The sequence below is a fragment of the Anopheles ziemanni genome, chromosome 2 (genome assembly GCF_943734765.1).
Source record: "Anopheles ziemanni chromosome 2, idAnoZiCoDA_A2_x.2, whole genome shotgun sequence".
NCBI lineage: Eukaryota > Metazoa > Arthropoda > Insecta > Diptera > Culicidae > Anopheles > Anopheles ziemanni.
The window spans coordinates 12930557-12942603 of NC_080705.1; the positions used below are offsets into that span (position 1 = coordinate 12930557).

The 12047-nt window shown below is 44.0% G+C and overlaps 1 protein-coding gene across 1 annotated transcript in view; it reads left to right on the forward strand.

The window, feature by feature from the left end:
• The first annotated feature begins 310 nt into the window (after positions 1 to 310).
• Positions 311 to 12047, forward strand: part of LOC131294864 (neurogenic protein mastermind) — a 75022-nt gene continuing 63285 nt past the window's right edge. Inside the window, exon 1 of the mRNA XM_058322916.1 lies at positions 311 to 370. Within this exon, the coding sequence (XP_058178899.1) occupies positions 342 to 370 (29 nt within the window). The 5' untranslated portion in view covers positions 311 to 341. The remainder of the gene's footprint in view (positions 371 to 12047) is intronic.

Sequence of the window (12047 nt, forward strand, 5' to 3'; positions counted from 1 at the left end):
TTTTTAGAAGTTTGCAATTGTTAGTTATGATCAGAAAGTCTTGTGGAAGGTGTTTAACTTTAGATATATTTTTACCATTTGTGCCAAGGCCTTAATATTTAAAAACATTCCAAGAAAATCCTGTTTGGAACTGGTTTCTTTTTTCTTAAATAAATACTTTTGAATTTGTTGGTCTCGAATTTTACTTCACATTTAAATTGTTTACGAAAACCACCACCCTCCACCGTTTCGCTTTTCCCTACTTCCAGGTGGCTGGCGTATCAGCGACCACGGAGCGACTCACAGCTCCCCCCGCGCCTCAACAGGGCCCCTCGCCCCTTCAGCTCTTAGATGAGTCTCACATGTCAATTGCTGCGGCTGAAAATGCAGGGTAAGTTAGAAAACCTCAATTTACGATCCGCAAACGGTCTTTTGGGGAAACTCTTTTCCATCGCCCCACGATACAATGTTATTTCACGCGGGGTGGTCGCCTACACACACACACACACTTTAGGTCGCGAACCAATTGTGATTGCTTCCGGTAGATACCTACATGGGAACTACTGTATGCCTCTTGAATATCCGTTCTATCGATCAAACAAATCGGCCGCCGAAAGAGCGATGGGCATTTTGGTTCGACACCCATCGAAAGGTGGGGCATCGGAATGCAACATCATAAACTACCCCCAAACGGCGGGATGGAAAGAAGTGCATCAAGGTTTATCCCTCCACCTCCAAGGGGTTGGGAAAATACCCGGAGTTCCCGGCGAAACAGCAGTCCTTCAGTCCAGAATACAATGTGTTTGTGGTACGCATTCGCCTGGTGGAAATTGAACGACATGTTGCACACACTTCCCATCAGGATCAATTTATCCAATTCCGGCCCGCAATTCCGGGCGCCGTAGCAATGGAAGAGCAGAGTGTTTTGTGGCGCGGATTAGATCAACAAGAACGATTAGATTAATCCGTTTTGCTCGCGAGCAGCAGGCAAGGCCGGGATGGATATGAAATTATAGGCAGTTTGCATACGAGAGCTGCAGGTCCATTTTCACCATTTGCGCTTCCGTTGTTTGCGCCTCGAATCGATACGCCTGCTCCATTCTTTGCGTTTGCACGACGGGTTGATTGCAAATCGGTTTATGGATCCGGGCGTCAATACCCATCAAGTACGGTTGCTGCTTGCTAATGCTTTTCCTAGGATGCTTCCGGGGGTGTTCGATAGCCTGTGAAAAGTGCTGTCAGTGCAACACCCACCACCACCTCGACAGCTGAGGGTATCGATTCGAAGATGACGCCATCATGCGCATTTCCATTGCGTTTGTGCTGCAGAGTGGTGCAAATTGTATGTCTATATTATTCATGTTTCTCTTTGCCCCAACACTGCTCTGCTTGGGGCACATTATGTGAGTATTAATTTAATTCCGGTAGACAAGAGGAACGAGCTTTGTATTTGTCAACGAATTGGATACGATGTTCGATGTCGATTCGGTGTCATCCTGTTTCAAGATGGAAAGCCGTCGTTGCACGCCGGATTACGAGTGATCTGATCGAGGCGCAACAAAGAGACACCCAATTCCCCCCCTCCAGGGGCCCTCCAATCTTCCGTAAACAGTATTGAGTCACATGCAAACTATTTATCGAAGCAAATTTGTCGTTGCGCCATGGCCCCGGACAAACAACTGGGGGTGGGCGTTTGAGAACGGGTTCGCTAGACGGGGAGACACTTGCATCCCCGGTGTGCATCTTTTGCCGACTATTGAGTTTGCGAACACCGGTGGGTGACTCGTTGGTTGGACGAGGGTGGAAAAGGGTAAACACACACACACGCAACAAAACCCAGTTGTTGCGATCCATTGCGGTGATGTGTGTCGCTGTCCGTCAACCGAACAGCAACCAAACCAATCAACCCCGAAGGAGGAGGGGCCCCAGTGTGAACGATAATTGAGTTGAGGCAGGTCATCTTCAAACATAAATTGATTTGTTGGCATTTATTGTTAGCAAATACCCACACGGACCACGGACCGTTTTTGTGTGTGTATGTGCGCGCGCGCACGATGGGGTGTGGATGGTGGTTTCCTTCCTCTCCGTCCTCACCGTTTTTATAGTCCCGGCCTGGAAAATGGCGAGGTGTATTTTATTAGTTTTGCATACACATCGGAACGATACGATGGGTGTGTGTGCGCAGGCCGTGGTTTCGTACCTTTATGCTGCTGGTTTTACCGTCTTGCGTTTGAGCGACAGTTCATCTGTGCACCACTGTGTTAAACTGCTGGTGTACAATCCCGTTAGAGATACTTAAACGTTTTGCCTAGACGAAACATTAGATTGTGCTTCAAACGAAATAAAAAAACACTTCATTTTACGTCTTTTCAACGGCATTTTAAGCCAAATGTTGTTTAGTATTTTACTTGCCATATAAGCGGATCCATATAGGCGGATTAATTTGAAATTAAATTTTCAACAATTGTTTTTAAAAATCAATCCCGTTAGAGTAACTTAAACGTGTTACCTAGACGAAACGTAAGATTGACTACGAACGAAAAAGAAAACACTTCATTTTACGTCTTTTCAACAATATTTTAAGCTTAATGTCGTTTAGTTTTGTTTTACTTACTATTAATATGGATTTACAAATTTGAAATTAAACTTTCATCTAGTGCTTTCAAAAAGCTGATTGCATTTTTGTCTTTTCTTCTATCGATATATACTATATTCAAAATACTCTACGATTGCCACCGAAAGCGAATAGTATAATATTCCTTATTCAAGTTAAAAACAATGGTAAAATGTTTGACTTCCAACCATTTCGGTCGGCATTGCATTTTTAATATGCTAAATGTTTGTGGTACCTCTCAAAATTATACTAAATAACAGTTTTGAAAATGATATAACATATGTTCAAAAGATCCATTCTATCAAATCAAAACAATTTAATAATTAATTGGCGATGTCCCTGTGATTGGATAAGAATCTTCGTTAAAAAATATTTTGCATCATAAAATGCAACACCAGCTGCGAGTGCTTCAATTTTTCGTTCCTCAGTACATCCAGGATGTACCCTGGTGGCACCAAAATGTCCACATTGTTTGCGTAGATGGTTTGCGTCGGATGCGTTTGTTGCCGGGGAGGGCGTTGATGTGGTAAGGTGGTGGTTAAATAGACCGTGTGTTTCCCAGTGACGGCCCAAAAATTACCACGATGGCACCATCGGCCGAAATCGGTAGATCGAAAGGCCTCCCCACCAGCTGCTTCTGTTGATTCAAGTTGCCTTTAAAAAAAAAGCGGTGTGTTTTTCTTCCATCACTGGCTTACTTTGTCGCGTAGCACGAATGCCCTCCGGAGGAAGCGGTATTGCGCTGACGAAAGCAGCTTTTTATTCCATCGTGCGGTTTTGAGGAACACCGTCGACACGGCACTGCCCGCGTTTGCTTGGGTTAATTATAGTTTTATTAAGTTTGTTATCAGCTTTATTAGGTCTTAATCGTAAGCTGGATGAGAGTTCACATATGTTACAAGCGCACTGGATCGGTTTTGCAATCGACGGGTAATAATCGAATCTGTCGAGAGCTTATCTACAAGCTCTAGCACATCGAAGGCATGAAGGGAGCGTAAAAACAAGAAAATGCCAATCCGATTAAGCGCAATAATTTTCTTATGCTCTTTCTGAATCGCCAAGAAACACAAAACCGCGCATGGCTTCCGCCGGTGGTAACTCATAAACCCGTGGAAAGAGAGAAGCATAGAGCAAGCCTTCCCTGAGGTGCTGCCTAACGGTACCGGTCCCAGTGCGCTATTGGACAAATGAAGATGAAGCAAGAGCCGGCGAATGCCATCGTGTGTTCCAAGCAGAAGCAAGTGGTTTAACATTACCGTCGTTGGCACAAAACCAACCACATTCGCCATCGCGTTTCTTCTTCTGCGTCCCCCACCCAAAGACTGAAGACACCATAGCCCGGGTGTCGTCTCCGTTGGTTGTCCCGGAAATGGAGCCTATCTCCGTGCGCGATCGCGCGTTCGCTCTGGTGTTGGGTTTTATTGTTCGTTTATTTCCCTCCTCTTCGACACAGGCCGGGTTGTTTCATTTATTGGAGTTGCCTTTTCCTAGTCGAACGATGTTACAACTAACAGAACACGGGCATTTCTGTCCAGCGGACAGCGAATATATTATTTAAAGTTTTTCCTTTTGTTTTTTTGTTTCGATCGACACATTTATCTAGTCGGACGATCGTTCTGTGTCACAGAAGTGTAAATTAGAAGATTTTTCCGGTTCGTATCGGCCCCAAAGTTGAAAGGAAACGAGATGATCTCAGCTTGATATAACTTCGATAGATAGTAGATTTAAAAAATAGCTCAATCAAAGGTTTTCATTGGTAGAAGATGGTTTCTTGTTTTTTGTTTTTCTTTTGCTTTTGTCATGTCCAATTTAATACACTTGTCAATGCCATTCTTGCTCTTCCCCGTTTTCCAATTCCAATCTCTTTCCGGCACCATGCAGACGATTTGCTTTGGATGATCCTTCTGTCGCTTGCCTCTTTTTTTGTGGTGGCTCATTTCGCTTCAGGGCAACAGACCAAGGCGTTTGCCGTCGATTTAAAACGGCATGGAGGCTGAAGATGTAAATGTTTAATTACACGCAATCATGTCGGCAAGTCGATGTGTCGCCGTGGCTAGTGTCGCCTTCGGGCAGAACTTCTCGAACCGGCACGATCATCATCATCGCGCCATCATCATTGTCATAATCGCACACACGCCAGGAGACAAGGAGAAGCAAAAACAAATATCAAACGGCAAGCGAAGGAGTTGGTTGCTCGGTTTCGGTGTGCTTCTCAGGTTGGTGAGCGTAAGACACCCGTAATCCGTGCCCCGAAGTACCATTTTATTACGCACCGTGCTGACAACCGACCCGGGTGAGGGGGTAGTGGACAAGTGCAGCAATTATTTCGTCATTGGGCTTGATTAAACCGTAGACAGTTTCGCGCGACAAAGTTCATCGCAGATTAGTGCACGAGAAGAGCGACACGCAGCGTCGAAGTGACGATTGGTTCTGTGTCGGCCACTTACGTTGGACGTGCTGAGCTGCGGATGCATTATTTTTCCTGCTGCACACCGCTCGCTTGATGCGCTCGATGACATCTGTCACAATATTTGACGGCTTATTATAGATTCGTTGTCTTCTTGTCTTTCTGTCTTCATTTGTATTAACCTATGCTGTACGGTTTATTTTACATCAAGAACTATCATCTTAATACATTGTTGACGGATGCTTGTTACCAAAAACTCGCTGCTGTCAGTACGTCTCTCGTCAACAAAGTTCAGACGAATGAGATATCAACAAAGTGTTAAGAAGATTTTTGTCTCAGCTTTAACAACTTACCATTTCTATTAGTTTTGTTATTCTTGTATGACCTTTTGTATTTGTTTATCATTTCGTTGAATAAGTTCTCACACTTCAGATACAGGGTGAAGTTTAATGGTTCTGCAGAGTTTTTTTAATTTTGAGAACGTCTGTCGTTGGTATTATCTCAACAGTGAGATAAAGTATGTGCTGCAAGAGAGATGCATAACAGTTACGACACTTTCCACCCCGTTACCGTAGAATGTTTTGCGGCAAAGGTTAACATGTCCTCCAAGTGTCGAGATTACAAGGAAACGAAAGAAAAGCACACACCAGCCGAGAGAAAGGCCTCGCTTAGGACGGTTGGTTACATCAAGCCGAAAAGTGCTGCCCACGACCGAGTGTGGTGCACTCCGCAGGATGATGAAAGTAAAGTGAATCATAACCGACGTAAGCTGCCCACAAAAACACGTGCCCAGCGCGGCCAGAATGGAAAGGCGGCTTTCTTTTCCGGCCTCCGGCTGGGAAACGTTCTTTCCCGTACTTTCACAGCCGTCCGTGTGAGTGTGCGAGAATGTTTGTGTTTATGTGCACCTGAAGCGCGGGCGGGGAGGGGCAAAGGTATTATGGTTGTCAGTTTCCGTTTGAAGGCTTCGGGATGGATGGACAGCTTTTTCCATCAAGCAGTTATTGCCAGCTCATGGCTTTCCGCACCACCATGGGGGAGGAAAGGCAGAACTGGGGGCTGCCAAGGGGAAAAAAAGTTTTGGCAACCCGCGCGGCGACGCCCGGTGCTGATGGCGACTGCTGTCTTCGCCCGTTTGTTGCATGTTGGGGCGGTCCTGCTTGAGCTTAGATGACTGCTCCGACGAACGAAAGTTTCCTCCGTTTGGCGTCGGCTCGGGTTGTAGTCTGGAAACCACCCGGGGCGGGTTTTAGTGGATAGTGTTGGTGTGTATTGGTGCGCATCGTGTTGCTACGCAAGCACTTTTCGATGGCAGAATAACCGCCTGTGGCCTCCCTGTTTTGCTCTGGCAGAATGTTATGCAAACGCTGATGAAAATTGAAGCAAATTATGAGAAATGCTATTTGCTCAAATAACTGCCGCATGATAACTTTTTTTTGCACTGAAATAAGAAATGGGTTTTATTTTTAGGCCCTGGAATGGTAACGGTTTAATCAAATTGCGAATTTTCCTCCAGTCCTCTTAAAATGTTGTACTTAAAAAAATTACCCTATGGTCTTCCCCTCAAAACGCTCAGCCGTTACTCGTTGAAGTTTTTAACGATATGTTCGAAACCAAACACCTTCAACGTTTCGTTTTGAATTTGAACGAATGAAAACTGGTATCGATTACATGCAGCTTTTCGCGGATTTTCCTGCTACTTAGGGTAACAATTTAATTCAGGTTGAATTTCAATGTTGTTTTACAAACCCCCGCCAATCCCTCGCATAGAAAAAAAGAGAATAGCTCAGAATAGGGCAATGACAATGATAAAAGATGATGGTAACAGTCATGATCGTGTGCGTGACATTACAATAAAAGCATGACTGTTGACTAATGCAACGGATCGATGCAATTTTAACATTCCCCTCAACCTGAGGTACCGTAACCGCACATTTCTTCTGCTCTTACCGTTCCACCGCGTTGTCGAGGTCATCGGTCTGTGTGCTTAGTCTAAAGCAGCTTTCGGATATTGATTTTAGATGGCTGTACTTACCATTCAGCAGGGTTTTGGTTGCCCTTTACAGTTTTTAGGATAGGGGAAAAAAGTTATTGAATTTGTTTTATCGCTTCTCAAACTCTTTTGCAAAGATTCGTTGGTTACTCTTTCTTTTTTTTGTATTTTTCTGTTAAATAAATCAATTGCCAAATTTGGTTGCATATGCTTGCTTTTTAGTTCTATACAATTTGGTACCAGGCACATCTAATGTACATTAGCATGAATTTAACTTACTGCCGGTTGCCTTGTGTTGTTACTTTCTTTGCTACTAATTCTCACACCAAATCTGCCAGAGATTACCATTTTTCACTTTTTTTTTTTGTATGTCATGCATATCGCGAGTCCAACAACTCTCCTATCGTTCAAATCCGACATGCATTCTCCATGTTTGCCGCGCTTCAGTTCCTTTGGTCATTTGTTTCATTTCTTTCTTACTCCTCTTACCACTCCTATTTCTATCGCCTGTTTGAGAGCTTACGTTTTTTTCCTGTTTTTGTTTTTCATTTTTGTGATACCCTCTTGTCTTCGTGTTTTCGCGTTTTGTTATCGAAGCGGAAAACCCGTCGTGAGTGTTGAAGATGAAACATTTTGATTGAACAACTGGTGCGCTGCCGTGAAGCCCTGGCCAATGCTTGTCCAACGAATCCCTTCTTAGTTTTCAAAATTTGGAAAATTTAATAATAATGTTCTAGTTTAGTGCTGCATTGTACTGATGTTTTTTTCTAACTTGTGCTTGTTAACTTAAACTTTAAAGTATCTATTTGGGTCGAAACTTTCTAGCAATAATTTTGTTAAATTTTTACTTTGTTTATACGATCTATTCCAGTAACTGTTCAGTCCTTTTGCACCTTCCAAAAGCGAGCGGGATTGGGAGCTTACCTTAACATTTTCCGTCGCTATTCGCGCTCGGGGCTCGGCTGTTACCGTTTGCGAATCTCTTCGCGGTTTGTTTCATTTTACAGATTACTGTTATTTGCGTTTACCAGCTTGCCATCATCTTCGCTAATTGATCATGAGCTCTTGTATCTCGGTCCTTTTGTTTTGTTTTTTGTTTTACTTTTCAAAGCTTTCAGCGTTGCTTTTCGTTTTTCCTTTGTGTGCAAGCTTGGCAGAACCACTTAAGTGAAATCCATCCACACTCTCGAGCCGTGGCTGTGGGTTTTCTCGTCAGTCGAACGCCTTCAAAATTTGCTGCTTTATGTTTCTGCGCGAAACCGAACGTCTTGTGAAGGTGTGTTGACTGGGGGGGCTCCCTTCACTCCCACAGTAGTGTGCGATGGCCGCCGCCGCCACCGCGTCCAAACTGTCAAGATGTTTCGGAGTGAGCAACCACGAGAGCCTGGCTTTGCCTTTACGGTATTGACTTTTCGCCGTCGCTAATTATCAAATTATGATTAGCGCGTTTTTAATCGTGCACATACTTTTACTCCTCCAGAGCATTGCGCTTCGGAGGGAGTTCGTACAGAGGGCTTTCGCGGTAACTTTCACAGCACTACCCCTCCGGTCCCTTCCCCCACCCGGTGGCTGTTGATTTTAAACTGTGCAAACCACTTTCATCTGTTTGCCCAATAACTCATGCGAATACTACTCTCCTCCGACCTGCCCTGCGATAATCGATTGTCGCTGACGGAGAAATGTTGAGAGGCAGAAGGAAAAAAATCCCTTAGCAACACACGATGGGAGGATATCGCGCTGGCTTGATTATACTCCGGCTCCAGACCGGTAGGCTCCCTGGGGTGGAAAGTGCTGCTCATGTGCAGTAAAATTTACTCCTCTTCTGGAAACTCCCGGTTGTTGGAACGTTATAAAAAAGGAGGCACCTCAGCTGACCGTGCTGTTTCTAGGCAGGCAAGTTCCTCAGATCAGTTTCCACCTAATTTTCCCGTTTTCTCCTTGCTACCCATCTTCCTCAGTGTGCGTCGTGTGCGTGTGCGGATGACTGCGACGTGAACTGGGAAGAACTTTTCTCGAGCGCTTTCTCCGAGAAGAGCAGCGGAACGAGGTTTTCAGGAAGGCCTGATAGTTCCGTACGGCCTAAGGCTCGTGTAAATATACGCATCATTGGGTGGTGTCAATTATCGGTAATTAAAATTTATGCTCAACCTTTTTTTTTTACCTCTCGGCTTTTGGGAACGTGCGCGTAGAAGGCCCCGCATCTTAATTTACTGCTCGTGCGGTGTTAATGTGCGGCGGCAAATGCTTCATTTTAATTTGAAGTTTGCCTTCGACGTTCGCCAGGCTATAATTCTTCCGAACTATGCCCGACGAAGAAGGGTTGGTAAGATTTAGAGCGATGGTGAGCAGCACGGTTGTTTGAGAGTAGGACAATGTTCACAACTAATGCCGTAGTAGGGCGTGGCAGGTTTGGTTTAAAAATTGATTATTTCCTACTGTTGATTGCTTACAAATTTATTATCAATTGCCAACAATTTGGAGATCTTGTTTAAAGTCGCGCTTTGTGTTATATTTGTTTTTTTATATGTACAACTAATTTTTCAAACATTATTAATGTTTGATTTTAAGTTATATTGAAGAAACGCTACTTCTTTTATCGGTGCAATATATTCCTTCATCTTCGCCTTCTTGAGGAGTTTATTGAACGTGATTGTAACATAAAAAAATAACCTCGACGTGTCGCAAAGGATGGATGAATAGCAGATTGTATCCTAGGGTTTCCTGCATTGGGGTTTGCTACCGGGTGTGATTGAGTTTTCCCGCTGCTGCTGCAGTCTGTCTCTACAGGTATTGCGAACGAGCGTGATGAGAAAAATAAGGTGTAACGTGTGTGACGATGGATGCGAGAACGTCGCGTCGCCGCCAATCATGGGTGACAGTTTTGACGAGGTCTTCCCGGGGCAAATTGATTTTCCATTCTCCACCGGTGGCAAGTGTGCGTTTCTATGCGTTACGATGTTATGAGATTTTCGTTCACTTTTTTTATCGTTCAATCATAAATGCTTTCATTGAACATAGGGGGGAATATGTTCAAATCCATTGTGTCGAACCTTTTCTAGGTGTTGTTCAAAATATTATCTACAAAAGAATTGTGTGTAGCGTGTACTTTTGCGGTTATATGAGCAACACCTTCGTTTTCGTAGCGTGGTAAATCCTTTTGTAAGGTGCTAAAATGCCATTACTCCCTTATTTTGCTGCCATCATAAAACGAAACCTCCAAATCATCCCTATTGATTTTTGTGTCGTAGTCTGTCCTTATAAGAAACTCTTCAAAATCAGGAAAAACCTCAAACCGTACTTGATTTGCGTTAAGATCAAGCTATAAAACACAGCCATCAGTGGAGTATCGGAGAGAACAAGGAATTAACCACCACCTCGCACCAGTTCAGTAACGAACGTCTCAACCACAGCATCGCACGTTTAGGGTTTTTTGGAACCCCGAAAAATCTGTTTTCCAGCAATCAACTGAGCAACAGCCCGACCAGAAGACAACCCAACCTGCCCCTGCGACGAGACCGCTAGCGAGAGTGTGAAAGAGAGATGACGAATGAAACATGAGACGAAAATTGAAACGAATGACTGACTTTAACTAATTATAATTGTGTTTTATGATGTGGTACGCTGACATTTTTATGTGCTTTTAAACGCTTGCTCCGGCGCTGAAGCAGGAGCGATGTGTTTATTTCCCTACTTCGCGAAGCATCTGGCCCAGCTGGAGCATATCTCTTCTTGGGATTCCGTTGCGCGTGTGCGCGTGTGGACGCGTACGGTCCGTGAGAGTGGCTTAGTTCGAGACGTCAGTCGTCTTTTCGCCCATCATCATCATCATCATCATCAACGCCGGCCCAGCGCACCCCATGGGAAGGGCACGCAGGGCAACATACACATAGAGGCACACATACACGCGGCCAGAACCGTACCGCCCATGGCGCCGCTTTTTGTTTCCGGTGTGTTTTCTTTTCCTACTCCTGCTTCGCCACTGACGATGCCACTAGGCTTATCTTGTCAAACGAGAAGTTACGCATGAAGCTTCGGCCGGCCGCTTCTTCTGGATACCAGTCGTGCGCCGACTGTCCGGGGTCCGGTGGGTGGGTAGCTGGTTTTTCGGCGATGGGTAACATTTTCATTAAAGCGAAAATTATTAATGATTGAGACTGCTGCCGGTGTTGTACTGTTGTCGTGGGCATTTTATTCGCAAGGAACATAACGCCAAGTTGGTGTGCGAGAAACCACACAGCGTTTGGTTGTGTAAACCAGTAGCCCAAAGTTATGTGCAATCGGAGGTGTTGTAATTAGTGCTGTAATTTCATTATAATTAATGGATCTATGATGCTGATGCACAACTTCATTTATTAACAATTAATGAGGCACGTTTGATTGTATTTATTAAATAACATTCCCCAAAATATGCGATGAAAACATGCGCCAAAACAATAAACACTGGTTTTTGGTAAGATGTTTAAGATTAATTATTGTTTACTGACGCCTACCACAACATAAAACTGAAAAATGAAATCTTACTCTTTTTTGGTTTTACAGTTTCTTTTGAAAAAAAAAGCTGAATAGATCAAATGAAATATACCCACCGAATGTCAAACCCCGCTCTAACGTTATCATCGAAGCGGAAACTATGCCAGTCTCGCACTTCTTCTCCTTCATCATCAGAAGTCGCTCTCTGGTTGACCACGAACCTTATCGGTTTTTGAGTTTAAGATAAGGAATAGCTAATCTCTTCAACGTTGTGCACCGCACATTCAAATCGTGCATGCCTGAGGAGGCCTGAATGATGATTGCATAGAACTTTTTTTCTTCGAGAGAAAACTGTTTCATTTTCCATTCCGGGGTTTTTGTCACTGACTGCATCTGGAGTTATTATGTTGACTAATTTGGACCGATCGTGACTCGAATCGGACCTTATGTAATGGATGACCACACTATCAATCACTATTCATTATCACTAATGTTCTACGTAAATAAGATATGCTAAAGGAAACATCGATCGTTCTCTCACTAGCATCGAATAGATACATCATTAGGGAAAGCGAAAATAATCA